Here is a 20121-nt window from a genome sequence, read left to right as displayed (position 1 = left end):
TTTTCCTCCCCCTACATGTTCCAGCAATGTCCTAATGTGTAGAATGAGCTCAGACCTGTTTACCACAACTGCCTCTAAAATCCTGCCCTGTCACTCAAAAAGGTGTTAATTCGGGTCCGAAGTGCCGTCATGCACGAGCTTAATATAAGGCAGAAATGCCCATCTCGACTGCGCATGCGTGGGTCAATCAAGCTCCTAATTTCAGCCCAAACAAACCACTCCGCCATTGAAATGTATGAGCGAGTTCAGGCAGCGGAGCGTGAACACTGAAGTATATTGAGCCATAACCGTGAACATAAGGCTTACGGGCATTTGTTTAAAGACTATAAGTCTCAAGTGATATTTCTTGCAAATATTTATGTTGTCAATATCTTGAAAGCGAGGGAAAAGTCAGGACGGCGGCTCCGTGGGCAAGAGCGGACCATAGCGGACCATAGTGTACCATAGTGGACCATAGTGGACCATAGTGGACCATAGTGGACCATAGCTGACAGGGGGACGACAGGACCTGGGATCAGCCTGACACAGACACCGCCACTTTTTAAATCAATTAAATTCGTCTTGAAATTGCAGGGAAAAGTTTCCAAATGGTGTTGATGTTAAATATAGTGGGTACATTTCCGTCTGTCAAATTAGCGATCGATTAGCCATGTTGTTCCATCAGATCACTCGTAAAAAATACAAATAAAGTAAATTCAGATGGCCTAGCCTGTATGTGTACATGGATCTCTCTGGTCACAATAATAATAAAAAAAGATTTCATTTACTGTCCAGCTCCTTATTGACAAAAAGAAAAGAAAAAAAGAACTCTACGTGTTTATTTCTCATTCCAATTTAAATGTTCTAAATATCGGCGACTTGAGGCCAACTTCAGAACCTGAAGTTGGGGGCTGAAGTTGACCCTCGCTTTCGAGGGTCAGAAATGTTTTTCTCAAATAGTTTTTCCAACTATGTGAGCAAGGACTGGTCGTCACTTTGAAGCATCTCTACATATGAACGGCCGTTCAGTTCTTTCAGTTTCTGTATCTCGAGGTTGTAAAAATAGACTTTATGCAAACATGGTAACAAGCTCCACAGTGACGACAAAAGCACTTTATATCATCAACTTTCCAGCGGTTAAAACGGTCCAAATCAGAGCTTTCTTCGTTGCTTTACGCTAACTATCAATACTGTTTGGTAGCCGAAATAAATTACATTACCCATAATGCAACGGGCGACCCGAGATGGGCATTCGGCTTTTTGAAGGTGCTGTTACATGTATGACCTGAGGTGGCAGTAGTGAGTATAAAATGGCAAACTTGCATCTAGCCCCTTAAAGGCACAACCTGAATCCAGTTTGCAGACCAGAGGATGAACAGAACTGATGCAAAGATGCAAAACACCCCAGGGAAGAGAGATACTGTTTGAAAACCTAAAAACACTGAGACGTAAAGGCTTGAAGTTGACAGAAGCACATAAAATCACACAGTCAATGAAAAACACTCTTCTAATGCGTTCCCTCTCACCTGTATTAGGAGATCCTGTCTAAGATGGACGTGGTGGTGAAGGAGATCGACGACGTGGTCACCTCTCAGCTGTACCCGGAGCTGCAGGACTGGAGGCGCCGGCAGCAGATCGCAGCCATCGGAGGACCTCAGCTCACCGGCCTCGAGCAGCTGCAAAACTGGTACGGAGCTTATTACTGCGCTGTGATAATGTGGTTCTATCATCAGAAACAAAATGTCCTCTTCCTTTGGGTCTTAGGATCTATTAACCTCTTAACTCCCACCTCAACGGATCCCATTTTCTCCAGTTTGGCTAAGGGGCCCTAATCAAAAAGCTTATTGGGAAAAAACACCAAAATAGCCACAAAAAATGAGAAGAACACAAGGATGTGACAAAAAATCAACAAAAATGTGACAAAAATTCAACAAAAAAATGACAAAATTTCAACAAAAATGTGATAAAAATTCAACAAAAATGTGACAAAAATTCAACAAAAATTCAACAAAAATTCAACAAAAAGTGACAAAAAGCTCCACCAAAAAGTAACAAAAATCTGACAAAAATTCAACAAAAATGGGATAAAATTTCCACAAAAAATGACAAAATTTCAACAAAAATGTGACAAAAATGTGACAAAAATGTGACAAAAATGTGACAAATTTCAACAAAAACTCAACAAAAATTTGACAAAAATTTGACAAAAATTGGAAAAAAATTGGACAAAAATTGGACAAAAATTGGACAAAAATTTGACAAAATTTCAACAAAAATGTGACAAAATTTCAACAAAAATGTGACAAAAATTCAACAAAAATGTGACAAAAATTCAACAAAAAGTGACAAAAAGCTCAACCAAAAAGTGACAAAAATTCAACAAAAATTCAACAAAAATTCAACAAAAATTCAACAAAAATTCAACAAAAATTCAACAAAAATGTGACAAAAATTCAACAAAAAGTGACAAAAAGCTCAACCAAAAAGTAACAAAAATGTGACAAAAATTCAACAAAAACTCAACAAAAATGTGACAAAAATGAAAAAAAAAAAAAAAAACATACAAAAGATGACTCAACACAGCAACAACGCGAGGAAAAAGATCAGTTTTGTGGGTCTTAGCTTTCAAATGAGGTGTTACACAGGCCTATATAATGGCCAAAGAGGACAGAATGCATTTGGTTTAGGCGGGTGGTAAGAGGTTAAACCTGCCAGCCCTGTAGCCCTTGTGTTTGTTTAACCACTTACCTGCTTTAATCGAGTGCATTTTCTCCAGTTCAGCTTTACCCAAATCTCAAAGGTTACAGCTCATAGGCAAGAGTAACAGGAGTAAGGTCTACAAAACTCATCTAATCGAATATTTTTCCTCATGTTGTTGCAGCGTTGTCGTCTCTTTTTTGACTTTTTTTTTTCCACTTTTCCATCACTTTTTTGTTGTGTTTTTTTGTTATGTTTTTGCCAAATTTTCATCTTTTTTTCCCTCACGTTTTTGCTCTTTTGTTGCATTTTAACCCTTTGTCCCGCAGTGGACAAATAAAGCCTCAAACTTCCTGTTTTCAAGTAGAAAACAGGAAGTTTGGCCATCTAATAATTAACTTTTCTCTAAAAAATATTAATTCTGATTCTGATTGAGTTTGTTTTCATTTATAAATACCGTTGGATCAGTGTTTTTGAACATAACAGTATTTTCCCTTGTTTAATTGTAATGTAAAACGCTTTGGTAATGAATCGAGTATTGGGGAGACTGGGTTATAACATGGGGAGAGCTGTAACATCACCACTTCCACCACTCAGGGTCAAGATCGGAGTGAAATGAACATATCAGCGTTTACTCACTTCCTCTCTGATCCCACATGGTGATTGTCAAGGTTGTAAAAGGTTCATGCAGATTCTATAGAGAAAGAATAGATTTTGAGGTAAGACTATATTTTGTGTTCCTGTTTATACAATGGCACATAAAACCATATGACATACGTTTGATTAAAGTGTAGTTTCTCAGGTAAAATGTGATGCACATTCCTCTGCTAATCTCAAACCATTATGCTAATACAGCTAGCTAAACAATGGCTGAACCATCAAAATCGACTTTTTCAAGCCTTACATCATGCTATTATGTCATTCCCTCATTAAAAACATGCCTGAAGTGTTGCCCTGGCACATTCACGTATTTTTAATCTGTAAAAACTCTGATGGCGGCCATTTTAGGGATAGGTTTGCCTGAGGCTGTATCCGAAAGTCCACACTATTAACTATATAGTGACTATATAGTGACTATATAGTGCTCACGCCATTTTGTCGGGGTGTCCGAATGTCCAGAGAGAAAAAAGTAGTCCACTCGAAATTTCCCACAATGCATCAATGCAGTAGTGAGCATCGATGGTCACTAAACGGGTCAATATAGACCACAATGCATTGCGAGAGTCGGAGAAGAGCCTGACAGCGACAGGTCTTTGAACTAAACAACACAACTGAAGAAAATCAGCTGTTTCAGTCGTGTGTTTGTGTTTCTCATGAATAAATGACCTAAATATAAACGGTTATGGTGAAAAGATGCTAACGTTAGCTGCTAACCTTTAGTTTGAGCTGTTAAATGACCGGTAGCTTCCTCTCGAATAATCCAAGCCATTCATGTAAAATCCATGTGAAGTAAAAGCGTATCTGACGCGTATTTATCCATAAATATTCCACTGCCTCTGAGTCAGGTTGGTCTTTATCACAGAAATACTTTATTCCCGGAGTTTAGCGAACTTTTAGCAGCTGCTGGCGCTTCGGACATCGGTTTTCCTTTTTTTGTGATGATAGTAACGCCTGTAAAAGTGCCAAAACAGTCGTTCTGTTTCATAAAATAAACGTTTATAACAATAAATAAATTCAGATTAAAAAAAATCCGAATCGCCAACAGAATCAGTGGACTCTGTAGTCGACTATATAGTGCGGGCCTATGTAGTGAATGAGGGGTTAGGGAATAGTGTGGACATTCGGATACAGCCACAGACAGCGTGTGGAGGGGGCGTGTCGGAAAGGCTCAGAGGTTCTTAAAGAGACAGAGGCCTATTTCAAGACATTCACTACAGCCATTTTGAGAGAGCTATTTTATACAAGGCAGTTATTCTAATTTACTGCATTTACAGACCAACAGAAGGTTTCGTCATCATTGTAGTGTGATATAGACTGGTGCTATGTGATTGAAAATAACTCAACACCCCCTTTTTAAATGTTTTTAAAAAAAAAAGCATCTGATGAAGTGGCAAATAAGGGCAAGTCAGTCAGATCAGTTGCAAAGGCTCATGGGATCTGCCATATAGCACTGAACATACTGCAAAACAGTAGAAGCTGAGAGATCGAGGCCCAGTGATCTTTCCAGTGTAGGTTACTGGAGCAGCAGCAAATCATCACCTTTTCCCTGAGCTGCAGGAGGAAGTGTTGATGACTATTTGACTCAGGCAGCGGACCTGTGTTATGTTCTGACTCTGAGGTAAGGATATGACAGGTTAGAGAGGGAGAGACGTTGTTCTTTTATTGAAATGTGGGCACTTTGTATGAACATTTGAGAACTGTAGCTCAAATCTTCCGTGAGTTACAGGTGCTGAAGCAAAAAGTGTTGCAACCGTATTATGAATATAACATCACCAGTACCTTATGGGGCTGTCTCGATTATTAGTATATCGACTTATCGTTCAATAAATTACAGATAAACAATACATCTTTGGGCTAAATTCTTATCATCTGTCTATCATCTAAAAGCTTCTTAAAAAAAAGTGTGAAAATAGCGACAGAAATGAGACGAAAACGAGGATGGAAATGGAACAAAAGGGCGACAAAAACGAAGCAATGATCAGAGGACGAGGAGATCGACCACCTTCATCCCAATTTCCAATACTTATATTCAATACTTATCAACTGTAACCTCTTAACCCAGATCTAAGGTCTTCTTAACCCCTTAACTCCCGCCTGAACCTAGAGGATCTTTTTCCTCACGTCATCAGATTTTTTTCCATCATTTTTTTGTGGGCATTCAACTCATTTTTTGTCACATTTTTGTCATTTTTTCGTCAATTTTTTTAAAATCACATTTTGGTCATTTTTTTGGTCAATTTTTTGTTATTTTTTTGTCACATTTTTGTCACATTTCTGTCATTTTTTTGTCATTTTTTAATCCATTTTTTGTGACATTTTTGCCACTTTTTCATCAATTTTTCGTCACTTTTTTGTCAATGTTTTCTCACTTTTATGTCACATTTCCATCATTGTTTTCGTCTCAGTTTTGTCGCTATTTTCACAGCTTTTTTCCAGAAGCTTTTGGATTGGGGTAAAGCCAAAACGTACCAAAAAAGCCAATAAAGACTAACAGAAAAGTGACAAAAACGCAACAAAAGAGAAACAAAAAAGGTTTGTTTCGATGAGTTTTGTAGGCCTTAGCTTTCAAATGAGGCGTTACTCTGGCCTGCAGGCTGTAACCTTTGAGATTTGGGTAAAAGCTGAAGCACTCAGTTAAAGCGGGGGGTAAGAGGTTTGCTTTATTGTATTTTTTTTCATTGTGGGATGTTTTGAGACGAAGAACTTTTCGAACAAGCTTTTCGAACAGTCATTATTGGCATTAACCCCTTAACTCCCACCTGAACCGAGCACATTTTCTCCAGTTTGGCTTTACCCCAGTCCAAAAGCTTCTGAAAAAAGCTGTGAAAATAGCAACAAAACTGAGATGAAAACAATGATGGAAATGTGACAAAAAAGTGAGAAAACATTGACAAAAAAGTGACGAGAAATTGATGAAAAAGTGGCAAAAAGTCACAAAAATGTCACAAGAAATTGACAAAAAAAATGACGAAAAAATGACAAAATGTGACAAAAAAATGACAAAAATATGACACAAAATTGACAAAAAAAAATGACAAAAAATTGATAAAAAATTGACGAAAAAATGTGACAAAAAATGACAAAAATGTAATAAAAATGTGACTTTTTTATTTAAATGTGACAAAAAAATGACAAAAGAATGACAAAAATGTCACAAAAAATGACAAAAATGTGATACAAAATTGACAAAAAAATTACAAAAAAATTACAAAAAATTGACAAAATGTGACAAAAAAATGGACGAAAAAATGGACGAAAAAATGTGACAAAAATGTAATAAAAATGTGTTTGTTTTTTTAAATGTGACAAAAAATGACAAAAAAAAATGAAAAAAAAAATGTGACAAAAAATGACAAAAATGTGATAAAAAAAAAATGAGTTGAATACCCAACAAAACAATTATGGAAAAAAAATCTGATGACGTGAGGAAAAATATCCTCTCGGTTCAGGCGGGAGTTAAGAGGTTAAAAGGTGTTTAGTAACATCGTTGATCCATCTTTGTTTGACCAGTGTCTCGCTCTCGTTTACTCCCAGGTTCACGCTGATGGTGCAGAGCCTTTTCCAAATCAAACGGCAGCTGGATAAACTGGGGGAGCTGGTTTTAAAAGTGACCTATGAGAGCGACCCCATCCCGCTGCAGAAGCCCCAGATGGAGGAGCGGGTCAAGTTCCTTCTCTACCACCTCATCAAAAGGTAAAAAAGAAGAAAGGCACATTTATAGGAAAATATTTGGCATTTCTGGTCTATGATGGGCCTATGAAATGGTTCCCCTTGTTCCATACTAAAATGAATTCCTCTGGTCAGTTCCTTCGTGGTGGAGAAGCAGCCGTGCATGCCCACACATCCACAGAAACCCCTCATCATCAAAACCGGCGTCCAGTTCACCACCAAAGTCAGGTATCGTTATGTTTTTGTATTATTACATTGATTTTGGGTACTGCGTGTTAGCCCGTGTGTAATGACATGAACTGTTCTCCAGGTTATTGGTCAAACTGCCTGAAGTGGATTATCAGCTCAAGGTTAAAACCACATTTGACAAGTAAGAAATATGAAAATAAATGCCTGCTGTTGTGTCACACCCAACAACTTCCCCTTTCATTGCATATATTTATCTCCTTTTAGTTTCCTGTTTAATCTTAATCTGAGAACTTAATCTCCAAAAAAACATGAATTTTCCACCAGTGTTGCATTTGTCAACGAAGACTACAAGATATCATTACACTGATGCACCTTTTATTTATGACGATTACGTAAAGACCAACAGGACGGGACGTTGATGAGTTTTTGTTGACGAGACAACAATGGGAGGAAGTAATTTGTCAGATTTTTGCGCCCCTCTACAGTCTGCTTCTATAGCTCCATGGTCTGATCGCGTGACTGATCGCAATCAACTGGGACTTTATTCATTTGGGGAGAAACTGTCCTGAGAAAAGATACAGTAGCTTATGAACGCAGAAAAAAATCTCGAAGCAATGATCAGAGGACGAGGAGATCGACCACCTTCATCCCAGTTTCCAATACTTATATTCAATACTTATCAACTGTAACCTCTTAACCTCTTACCACCCGCCTAAACCAAATGCATTCTGTCCACTTTGGCCATTATATAGGTCTGTGTAACACCTCATTTGAAAGCTAAGACCCACAAAACTGATCTTTTTCCTCGCGTTGTTGCTGTGTTGTGTCACCTCTTGTAAGTTTTTTTTTTTTTTTTTTACTTTGGTCACATTTTTGTTGAATTTTTTGTCACATTTTTGTTGAATTTTTGTCACTTTTTTGTTGAATTTTTATCACATTTTTGTTGAATTTTTGTCACATTTTTGTTGAATTTTTGTCACATTTTTGTTGATTTTTTGTCACTTTTTTGTTGAATTTTTGTCACATTTTTGTTGAATTTTTGTCACATTTTTGTTGATTTTTTGTCACATTTTTGTTGAATTTTTGTCACTTTTTTGTTGAATTTACATCCTTGTTTTCTTCTGATTTCCTCTGATTAGGGTAAAGCTGAACTGGAGAAAATGGGATCTGAATGGATGGGAGTTAAGAGGTTAACCCAGATCTAAGGTCTTCTTAAAAAAAAAGTGTCAATATTGCAACAGAAATGAGACGAACTCAAAGATGAAAATGGAACAAAAACGTGACAAAAAAAGCAGCAAAAACTCCACCAGAGACCAGCAAAAAAGTGACAAAAAGGGATGAAAAAATGATAAAAAAAAGGGATGAAAAAATGTCAAAAAAGTGTTTTTTTACTTAAATTGATGGTCTTACAGTACACTCAACAACATAACAAGTAACACAGGTGACTGTATACACCAAAAAAGAAAACCTCATACAGGATATAAAGCGTGCTGCCTCCTATTCCACGCTTTATAAATAAAACATGCAAAGTATGATTCTTAAAGAGCCAACTTAAACCAGATATCCAAAACATCTTCAAAAAAGTGATAGTAAAATAGTGATGAAAACGCCACAAAGGAGCAACAAAAAACAATGAAAAGAAATGTAAAAAAGTGACAACAACACGGCAACAACACAAGAAAAAAAGATCGGTTTAGATTTGTTTTCTTAGCTTTCAAAAGAGACGGCTTTTAGATTTGGGAAAAGCTGAACTGGAGAAAATGCAACACTGTTAAACTAAAACTAGACTAAAGCTAAAAGCATCTTCGTCCAACTCATTCCTAGTCCACTTCAAGAACATAAACAACTTTCTCTCACCCACAGTGTCTGAGACGTTTTCTGAAAATAAAACCCCCAAATGTCCCTGTCATTGTTTGTAAATGTCTTATCTTTTCCGTCTAGGGATCTTCCACCCGGCAGAGTGTAAGTAGCAGTCTATTCCTCCAAATCAGTGTCTTTTATTCTTTTTATAATTCATATGAGTTTAAATTGCATAGATTTTCATAAAGACTATTTTTCTCAGAAGTCGCCAGTTTTTTATTCTCACAAACAACACTAAAGTCATGGACATCGAGGACTTCTCCGACGGCTGCCTCTCAGTGGAGTTCAGACACCTGGTGAGGCCATTTATAACACAGTTTATTCTTATGTTTTAAGAACGTTACAAAACTTTGCTAAATACCTAAATACTATTTGTATCACACAGCAATTGAAAGAGAAGAAATACATCAATGGTACAAAGGGAACTGAGGTACGGAAAAGACAAACTGTTTTTACACTGTGGTGAAAGTGTGTGACCATGTGTTGAAAAGCCCAGTAGGCTAAATCTTCTTTTCGTTGTTTGTTCATGCTTTGTTTGCTTGTATATACATATAACATATACAGGGACAAACTATGGCTATGAAATTTGTTTTTACACATTTTAACTGTTACAGGGACTATATGAGTTTAAAAATTATGTATTTTCCTCCCCCTACATGTTCCAGCCATGTCCTAATGTGTAGAATGATCTCAGACCTGTTCTCCACAACTGCCTCTAAGATCCTGCACTGTCATTGAAAAAGGTGTTGATTCGGGTCCGAAGTGCCGTCATGCACAAGCTTAATATAGAACCTGCAGTTACACGTGTGACCTGAGGTGGCAGTAGTGAGTGTAAAATGGCCAACTTGCATCTAGTCTCTTTAAGTTGATTGGTGGTTATAGCCGGTGTAGGGTGACCAGGCGTCACAGTTTACCCGGGGAAATCATTGTTTTAAGCCCTCTGTCCCAGGACCCTGAAGATTTCTGATAAACAATTTTTTTGTTGTCAATTTTTTGTCATTTTTTCGTCCATTTTTTCCTCAATTTTTCGTCACATTTTTCTCACCTTTAGTCAAATTTTTGTCCATTTTTGTGATTTTTTTGTCCATTTTTTGTCACTTTTTCATCAATTTTTTCTCACTTTTTCACTCATTTTCATCCTTGTTTTCGTCTCAGTTTTGTTGCTATTTTCACAGCTTTTTTCCAGAAGCTTTTGGATTGGGGTAAAGCTGGAGAAAATGTGCTCGGTTCAGGTGGGAGTTAAGGGGTTAAAGGGGCTAGATGCAAGTTGGCCATTTTATACTCACTACTGCCAGGGTCTGCCTCAGGTCATATGTGAAACTGCAGCTTCTATATTAAGTTCGTGCATGACGGCACTTCGAATTAACAACTTTTTCAGTGACAGTGCAGGATTTTAGAGGCAGTTGTGGTGAACAGGTCTGGGCTCATTCTACACATTAGGACATGGCTGGAACATGTAGGGGAAAATGTTTAAACTCTGTGTAGTAATGAAGGATTTTGTGATCTTTTACATGCATCGGTCTAATAATAAGAAACCTTTTGTTTTGTGCTTTACCAACATTACTATCCTAACAAGTTAAGGCTACACCATTAGGGAATGTACAGAATCTACAGAGTAAAATAATGAAAATATAGTCAGGGTAATGTGATTTTAGGATTAACTTTACTTGCATTTTTTACTCAAAAGTTCTGCTTCAGCATAATGTTGTCATTACTTTTTGCCGTAACTGATTGTAGCAAAAACAAAAAACTACAAAAGAAACGTGAAATGTGTTTTCCAGGGGCTGCTCTCTGTGACCGAAGAGCTGCACTCTCTCAGTTTCGAGGCGTGCTTCACGGTGCAGGGCCTCACTATCGATCTGGAGGTGAGATAGGTTTGAGCCACACACATTTCCATCACAAGAGCAACCGAACCGTCAGAACACTTCCTGTAAAACATGCCTGTGGTTAAAAACACAGTCTGCTCATATACACCAATGTCACTTGTATTCTCCTCTTTATTGGGTGAAAGGTTACAGTGTGGATTCTTTTTTTGTTTTCAGACCTGTTCACTGCCGCTCGTGGTCATTTCTAATGTGAGCCAACTGCCCGGAGGCTGGGCTTCTGTCATGTGGTACAACCTGCTCACAAACGAACCCAAGGTACCTCCACTTTCAGAGACTATTCCTCAAAGTATGAATCAAAGCAATTTCCAATCTGCACATGCAAGTTCTCCAGTCGTCATCACCGATCACTCTCTCAGTCCCCACATTCATAAACACAAGATGGATGAAATGCCCAAAGCCACAACAACAGTACCATCAGGAACTAGATGACAATAAGCATCATCCATCCATCCATCCATCCATCCATCCATCCATCCATCCATCCATCCATCCATCCATCCATCCATCCATCCATCCATCCATCCATCCATCCATCCATCCATCCATCCATCCATCCATCCATCCTCCCTCTCTCTTCCACTTTAGGGGAGGGGAGTCTATATAATCTATCAATGTAAATAGTGATATTAATGTTGATTTTTCCTCCAGAACCTGTGTTTCTTCGCAAATCCTCCCCGGGCGAACTGGAGCCAGCTGTCAGAGGTGCTGAGCTGGCAGTTCTGCGCTCAGGCCACGCGTGGACTGGACAAACAACAGCTCACCATGCTCGGAGAGAAGCTGCTGGGTATGTCAGAGGTTCAATGACCACCTAGAATACATATAAATAACTAAACGAGTTTGGATTCAAATTGTGAATGATAAAAACCTGATCATTCGGGCTCAGATTTTAAATATCATAATTTTTATTTTTATTACAGTCCAATATTAATTTTTCAACCTAGTTTCAGGACTAACTCAACACCTGAACACAATTCCGTTGTACAATGACAAATAAAGCACTTACTGACCAACTTACTGGCCAATGGCCTCACCAACTACTTCCACTCACTCAAACAAGATACACTCACGTACACGCTTTAGGAGATAGTGCCTGCCATGGGGATAAACCACCAATCTCACAATCTATTTGTTGATTGTCTTTGTAATGGCCATTTTTAACAACGCAAGGCCACATGTTTTGGTCCAGTGGAAAATAATTGAGTGCAATGTCATGAACTTTTTTTTTTTTTCAATACAAAAATGTATCTAACTCACTCTTTGCCAGTGTTGGGGGCAACGTATTACAAAAGTAATGAATTACACAAATATATTATCTTTTTCATTAACTGGGGAACATAACATGTTATTTACACAAAATATGGGAATATATTAGTCATTACAATTCAAGTAACAATCGAGTTATACGTGCATTTAAACGCATGAACAAAAAAATGCCAAATTCCCCCCAAATAAAATGCATCACCAGATCAAGTTAGACACTGCTGTATAAGGTCTGCAGTCTGTAGTTAATGTCCTCAATACAAAACACAAGAGAATGAGGACTGACTGCACTTTTGCTCTGTCGCATTATTACTATATTCAGTTCACAACTCAAAGTATTGTAACTCAGCTACTTTTTTGAAACAGTAATATGTAATACAAACATATTAAAGTCTCAGAGCTGTAAATACTAATATAGAATATATTACATTTTTTTAAGTAACTTGCCCAACACTGCTCTTTGCTGCAGGTCAACATGTTTCCTGCAGTGACTACCAGGTGTCATGGTCCAGATTCTCTAAAGTGAGTGTTTGATCATACTGCCATCTAGTGGCCAAGGCTTAAAGTGCTGCTGCACGTGAGACTTTTCCAAGAAGAATCACAAATTTAAAATCACATGTTTTGTTTCATTCCTCAGGAGAATATCCTTGGAAAACCGTTCAGTTTCTGGATGTGGCTGGACTCCATTTTGGAGCTGATCAAGAAACATTTACTGCCAGTGTGGAGCGAAAAGTTAGTCTAAAATTTACTTGACACTTAAAGCAGCTATACCTGATTGTACAAAGAAACAGGGTCACTCAAATTTCAAATTGCTATTTTCTGGTCCAAACTCATCTCAAACTTTCCTGATGCATTTACAACATCAAAAAATGACTACTAGCCTGACATTTTATGGCTGTTTAAATGGCTTTAAAACCAGTGTTGTCTGCTTTTACCATATACCAAAGGACAAAACAAATTTTATTCCAATAACAGAACATTAAAAAAAATCAAGGATAGCTCCTTTAAGCCCTTGTCAAACTCTCATGCTTCCTGCTGCCAATGCTTATTGGACATTATCTTTGCCTGGATTCACCTGAACTTTAAATTGTAGTATTTATTGCTCTGTTTTATTGCCTTAATGTTTGGTGCAGCCCTGTGAGGAAACTTCTGTTATGATATTGGGCTATACAAAACTTGTCTGAATACAAAACTTGTCTAAATATTCACTTGCTCCCCTTTCTCAAAATGTCAAGGTTCATTTAACCCCTTAACTCCCACCTGAACCGAGCACATTTTCTCCAGGTTGGCTTTACCCCAATCCAAAAGCTTCTAGAAAAAAGCTGTGAAAATAGCAACAAAACTGAGACGAAAACAATGATGGAAATGTGACAAAAAAGTGAGAAAACATTGACAAAAAAGGGCCTAAAAATTGATGAAAAAGTGGCAAAAATGTCACAAAAATGTCACAAGAAATTGACAAAAAATTGGCAAAAATGTGACCAAAAAATGACCCAAAAATTACAAAAATGTGATAAAATGTCACAAAAAATGGCAAAAATGTGACCAAAAAATGACAAAAATGTGACTAAAATGTGACAAAAAATGACAAAAATGTGACTAAAATGTGATAAAAAATTGACGAAAAAATGAAGAAAAAAAATGTGACAAAAAAATGACAAAGTAAAAAAAAAATGAGTTGAATACCCAACAAAAAAATGATGGGAAAAAAATCTGATGACGTGAGGAAAAAGATCCTCTCAGTTCAGGCGGGAGTTGAAAATATGTGTGCAAAACATAAAACAATGATTTCTTTTATTTTCAGTTATATCATGGGGTTTGTGAGTAAGGAGACAGAGCGGACGTTGCTGAAGGCCAAAGAGCCCGGGACGTTCCTGCTGCGCTTCAGTGAGAGTCACCTCGGAGGCATCACCTTCACCTGGGTCGACCGTGGAGACAACGGTGAGGCGCCTGTCCCGACTTCTGGATACAGAACACAGACCCAGCCTTTTTGTTACTTCTAATACATCATGTCTTTGTATTTTTATTTAGGAGAGGTCAAGTTCAACTCGGTGGAGCCTTACACCAAAAACCGACTGAGCGCGCTGCCGTTTGCCGACATCATTCGAGATTATAAAGTCATCTCCGACGGAGTGGTGCCGGAAAACCCGCTCAAGTTCCTGTATCCGGACATACCCAAAGATGAAGCCTTCGGACGCCTCTACAACAGCCAGCCCAGCAAAGGTGAGACAGGGGGAACAAGACGGGGCAAAGAAGCAAGACACAGAAAAAAGGTTTAAAAAGGAACAATGGCGTGGAGAGGAAGCCGCCCTTTAACCTGCCCAAAAGCATCTGGAACACATTTTAAAACCTGCAGATGGTCATAGGCTGCGTCTGAAACCATCAAATTATAGCCTCTAAGCACTAACACTAGCAACTAATCCCAAACCTTTCATAGGTTCAACTGTTAGATCTCTATGCAGTTAGTGAACTAGAGCTTCAGAGCTGTTTGTCCAATGCAACCGTCCTTACCCAGGGGAAGGGGAAGTGACATCACCAACAGCTGTTTTTCCTCTTCTTTAACCCCTTAACTCCCACCTGAACCGAGCACATTTTCTCCAGCTTTACCCCAATCCAAACGCTTCTGGAAAAAAGGTGTAAAAATGGCAACAAAACTGAGACGAAAACAAGGATGAAAATGTGAAAAAAGTGAGAAAAAAAATGACCAAAAAGTGACAAAAAATATACAAAAAAAATGACAAATATGGACAAAAATTTGATGAAAAATTGAGAAAAAATTGGCGAAAAATTGAGAAAAAAATGCCGAAAAATGTAAAAAAAATGGACGAAAAAGTGACAAAAAATGTACAAAAAAATAACAAATATGGACAAAAATTTGACAAAAAAAGTGAGAAAAATTTGACGAAAAATTTAGAAAAAATGGACAAAAAGTGATAAGAATTTGACAAAAAAAATTTGAATAATTTGACGAAAAAGTGACAAAAAAGTCACGAAAATTTGACAAAAATGAGATGACTGCCCAACAAAAAAGTGATGAAAAAAAAATCTGATGTGAGGAAAAAGATCAATTTAGTTTTGCAGTTCTTAGCTTTCAAATGAGGTGTTACACTGGCCTACAGGATTTGGGTAAAGCTGAACTGGAGAAAATGCTCTCGGTTCAGGCGGGAGTTAAGAGGTTAAGGTTATTGGTGGAGCGCAGGCCAAACAAAAGCGCATGCCGCCACCTACTGTATAGTGTCCAAAAACAACAGCTGTTTCATAAAGCTACAGTGTGCAAATTATCCATGTGGCTTGAGTTTCTACTAGTTTCTAAAAAAGTACAAATTTGGCGGCGCAGTGGTTTATGGGATGGCACGTAGCTCCTAATCACCAGGTCCCTATGCTGAAGTGGATATGATAGTTACCATTGAGGCTTCTTTCCCTAACTCCTTCCTAACTGACAGCCCAATTCGGACGCTTCTTATCATGGCGGACGCTGACGCACATCCGGTTTGGCGCAAGACCTCACACCAATCTGCTCGTTTCGAAAGGAGCCATAGTTTACTAGTTTATAGAGCTCCTGCGATAATGTGCCCTCTTCTCCCTCTCCCTGAAGAAGCACTTGTGCTTGTCAAGGATTTGGGGTTTTGCAATGCAATACATGAACCAGTTCTGTACTAACAAAAAAACATTTATTTGCATTTTCAGCGTATCCCTATATCCCGTCGACTCTCATCCCCATCTCTGAAATGCGGTAAGTGATAATTCCCACATAAGAATCTACCGTTTATAATATTGCATTTAATCCAAGGCTGAAAACATTTCTTTTTACCTGTGCAACTGTTTTAGCCTCTCCTCTCCGCTATAGCTCCAAACGAGTTGAACTAGGTGAGTTGATGCGTACCTGTCTGGTCTATGTGCGTGCCCGTGGAAGAGGGTGGTGGCTTCATACTTCACCCCCGTTTGGAGCCATGAGGACAGAGCCGGTACTGGCCCTTCTGGGGCCCTAAGCAAAAATCCACTCGGGGGCCTACAGCATGCACCATAAGGCTGTTTGATGAAGAGTGAACTCATTTACGATCAAAAACAGTTATACTGTGCAGTAGTGCAGGGCAGAAGTGGAAAATAACCTCAATTGGGCCCTGCCCCACTAACCACTAACCCACTGTTAGACTGCGGTTTAGGACGATACTAGTCTATTTCCCCCACTTTTTTAAATGGTAATGGTCACATTCTCTCACCTCCGGTCCCTGACCCAGTCTAGGAACCACTGACTTCAAACTAACTGAAACCTGCACCTGACGGTTTTATTTTTTATCATACCACTGATAATTAGCCTGATAATAATTAGTTTTCAACCAAGCACATTCTGACTAACTACAGGCCTGACACACTACTCGAAACATCAAGAAGATATTTTAAATGAGTGTGCGGCCGGTGCAGCCCAGGTCCGAGCAGCGCCCGGGCCGGGAGACGGGAGAAAGCAGCGTAGGATGCGAGCATGAGGCGAGGCGAACACCGGGAGACAGACTGAGTGAAGACGCGAGCGAAGGAGCGCTCACTCGTTGGGAGTGATAGGGGGAAGGCGGTCGGTCTCTCCTGCTCATCTACTTCAGCACACTGCTCCATTTCGGTGTTGTATGTGGCAAAGTAGGTGAAGAGTGAGTGAGCGCTGCCTGTCAGACAGCCTGTAGATGTAACACCACGCTCATTAATCAGCGAAACAACACCGTCATTTGAGTGAGATGCGGGGCCCTTGCGGCTGCGGGGGCCCTACGCAACTTGCGTAATCTGAGTATAGGAAAAAACGGCTCTGCATAAGGAATATGCTGGGAGAGGCTAAATGCTAACAACATCTTTGGTCGTTTTGCATGCCTGAGCGCACGTACAAAGACCAGACAGGTACGTATCAACTTGTCTAAGCTCAGGTAAGAACATATCTCAGTATGGAAAAACCGTGGCCTGTTGCTTTAACCTCTTAACTCCCACCTGAACGGAGAGGATCTTTTTCCTCACGTTTCCATCATTTTTTTGTTGGGTAACTCATTTCTGTAACTTTTTTGTCATTTTTGGTCAATTTTTTGTCATTTTTTTGTCCAGTTTTTGTCATATTTTGTTAACCTGGCTAACGCCAGGCTGCTGTGTGCGCTCGAATTATTTCGAACTGCACAACAGCCTGGGGACCATGGCCGACATCTCCGGTGGATTTGGGAACCAATCACAGAGCGAGGAGGGACGGCAAGACGATGACGCGCTATTCGATATATGGAAGCTGGTAGTTTATTTACGGATAATAAAAAACGTGACAGCAGCAGACATGATGGTATTTTTTGATCAAGCTTTAGACCTTGTTCTAAATAGTTTATATTCAAAAGTTTACAGCGGGTACGTCATACGTCATCTCATACGATGATACGATTGGCCATGGCTACGTGCAGACGCAAGAGACTTTTTTTTTTTTTTTTCGTATCGCCCAATAAACGAGTATGGACGATCGTAAACCACACCTCTCCTACGAGAAAATGAATTGGTGGTCCCCAGACTAAATATCACTTGTGATTTTAGTCTGGTGTTAGCCAGGCTAATATTTTGTCACATTTTAGTCATTTTTTCGTCAATTTTTTCGTCAATTTTTTTCGTCAATTCTTTTATCACATTTTTGTCATTTTTTGGTCAATTTTTTGTCATTTTTGGGTCATTTTTTGGTCAAATTTTTGTCATTTTTTGTTACATTTTTGTCATTTTTTTGTCAAATTTGTATCACATTTTATTCACATTTTTTTGTCATTTTTTTAAAATACATTTTTTGTCATTTTTTTGTCACATTTTTGCCATTTTTTTGTCATTTTTTCATCAATTTTTGGTCAATTTCTTGTGATATTTTTGTGACATTTTTGCCACTTTTTCATCAATTTTTCGTCACTTTTTTCACATTTCCATCATTGTTTTCGTCTCAGTTTTGTTGCTATTTTCACAGCTTTTTTCCAGAAGCTTTTGGACTGGGGTAAAGCCAAACTGGAGAAAATGTGCTCGGTTCAGGTGGGAGTTAAGGGGTTAAATTAGCACATTTTCACCAGTTCAGCTTTACCCAAATGCAAAAGCTTGCAGACTATAGGCCAGAGTAACGCCCCATTTGAAAGCTAAGACCTACAAATCTGATCGTTTTCACCTCTTTTTTGTCGTATTTTTGTTGCCTTTTTGTCACCTGTTTTGTCACGTTTTTTGTTGCCTGTTATGGTGCATTTTTGTTGTGTTTGTGGTGTTTTTGTTGCTTTTTCATCACTTTTTTGTCAGTTGTTTTGCTGCTTTTTGTCGCTCTTTTGATGCCTTTTGGTAAAGTCCAACTGGAGAAAATGTGCTCGGTTGACGTGGAGGTTAAGAGGTTAAACAAATACAAAATCCTGACCAAAACAAGGCATGAACGGAACTATATTAATAAAATTATGACTAAATCTAAACTTTTGCACACCATGCTTTCTTTGTAGGCAGTGTTTGTAAAGTAAATCTCAGTCAAAAGCTGATATATTGTGGCGTCTTCTTGCAATAACAGTCAATTGCTGATGAATTGTGCAGCCTCAGACATTCTGTATCGTCTCTGCAATAACAAATCATGAGTATTTTTTTTTTTTTGTGTCCATTAGAAGCAGCTCCAGTGTGAACAGTACGCCCACTCCCGTGCGGTCCCCCGAGCCCCCCATGACGCCCGGAGCCTTCGACTTGCTCAACGAACACCTCTGTTTTGACGACATTGACACAGTAAGTCAGTACACACACAGACTGTACTGTGGGGCAGCAATGTATATAATATCCTCCTTTTTGTTTATTTTACAGATGACTTCCCCATATTCGGAGTAAACCACTCTCCTTTAAACCATGAACGTCCGTGGCCAGATGCCGAGTCTTGCATTTGTAAAGTTTACTGTGAACTTGAGGAAAGACGACCATCAGAGACGAGACTAAAGACAGTGAAGCTTTTCCTTTTGGATTCCTCGTTCTGTCTTGCCTGATATAGTGTTACAGCTTTTGTGTTGTTTCTTACTTCCTACTGTATTTTGTAATTGCATTTTGTGCCATTTAAAATATTGAAATAAATATTATTCTGCTTGACTGTGTGAGATAACGTCAGACCGTGTTATAAAACCTCACACAGGTTTTCCTCATTCTTTACAGCGCTAAGTAATCGTTACGTAATTGAGTTTATGGAGAATCACCAGCCCAAAGGTTGATTCCTTTTGCGGAGAATCACGTGACTCATGGAGAGCGCTTTGTTTAAGTCAGAGAAAACAGAGTCACACCCAGGAACGAGGAAGTGGCCCAGAAAACCTAAACACTACCCAGGGAGATTTTTGTTTATATGTTGAAGTAGCAACCGGCAACCGTGTATCTCTTTTACAACGTGCCTGAAAACCCTGGCTTTGAATGCAGCACACTTCTCATGACACATCTATTTAGCCTATTATTACAAAATAATAAATGTTCAAGCATTTTTTCTTTTATAGTTATATTATTATAACAATAATAATCAATATCAAGGTCTAGGTAAATGTGTATTTAATTGTATGGGGGTACCTAGTTTGGAAATCATACTCTAAGGCCGGGGTTCCCAAACTTTTCTGGCCGAGACCCCAAAAATGGACACGTGAACAACTCGGGACCCCATTGTATAAAGTTATTGCCTCTTATGCTACTTTAGGGCAGATAAACATTTTAAAATTAGCATATATTTAAACAATTTCTTTTGAATAACTGAATGGACTTAATGGACTTATTGGCTGTTTTACACTCAAAAAGATACTAAAAACAGTAGCATTTTTCTTTTTGTCTCACTTTGAAATCATCTGGGGACCCCCACCCAAGGCCTCGTGACCCCCCGAGGGGTCCCGGCCCCCACTTTGGGAACCACTGCTCTAAGGTATCAAAGAGGAAAAGGGAAGGGCTTATT

The 20121-nt window shown here is 38.7% G+C and overlaps 1 protein-coding gene across 4 annotated transcripts in view; it reads left to right on the top strand.

The window, feature by feature from the left end:
* stat4 (signal transducer and activator of transcription 4) overlaps window positions 1-19243 on the top strand; it is a 38352-nt gene extending 19109 nt beyond the window's left edge. The window contains exons 7-23 of one of the 4 annotated variants that reach the window (XM_079563416.1): window positions 1515-1666; window positions 6871-7029; window positions 7141-7233; window positions 7316-7375; window positions 9136-9156; window positions 9257-9350; window positions 9440-9484; window positions 10836-10919; window positions 11097-11195; window positions 11589-11724; window positions 12670-12722; window positions 12838-12932; window positions 14005-14141; window positions 14232-14423; window positions 15888-15933; window positions 18824-18935; window positions 19011-19243. In XM_079563416.1, coding sequence (XP_079419542.1) covers window positions 1515-1666; window positions 6871-7029; window positions 7141-7233; window positions 7316-7375; window positions 9136-9156; window positions 9257-9350; window positions 9440-9484; window positions 10836-10919; window positions 11097-11195; window positions 11589-11724; window positions 12670-12722; window positions 12838-12932; window positions 14005-14141; window positions 14232-14423; window positions 15888-15933; window positions 18824-18935; window positions 19011-19034 — 1602 coding nt within the window. In that variant the 3' untranslated portion in view covers window positions 19035-19243. Of the gene's footprint in view, window positions 1-1514; window positions 1667-6870; window positions 7030-7140; window positions 7234-7315; window positions 7376-9135; window positions 9157-9256; window positions 9351-9439; window positions 9485-10835; window positions 10920-11096; window positions 11196-11588; window positions 11725-12669; window positions 12723-12837; window positions 12933-14004; window positions 14142-14231; window positions 14424-15887; window positions 15934-18820; window positions 18936-19010 lie in introns of all 4 variants that reach the window. The other 3 variants (XM_079563417.1, XM_079563415.1, XM_079563414.1) reach the window with 3 other exon arrangements.
* Window positions 19244-20121: the final 878 nt, after the last annotated feature.

Source organism: Gobius niger, assembly GCF_951799975.1.
Source record: "Gobius niger genome assembly, chromosome: 9".
In the NCBI taxonomy this organism is placed as follows: domain Eukaryota; kingdom Metazoa; phylum Chordata; class Actinopteri; order Gobiiformes; family Gobiidae; genus Gobius; species Gobius niger.
The sequence above is the reverse complement of the archived record's forward strand: the minus strand, read 5'-3'. Positions and strand labels throughout refer to the sequence as shown.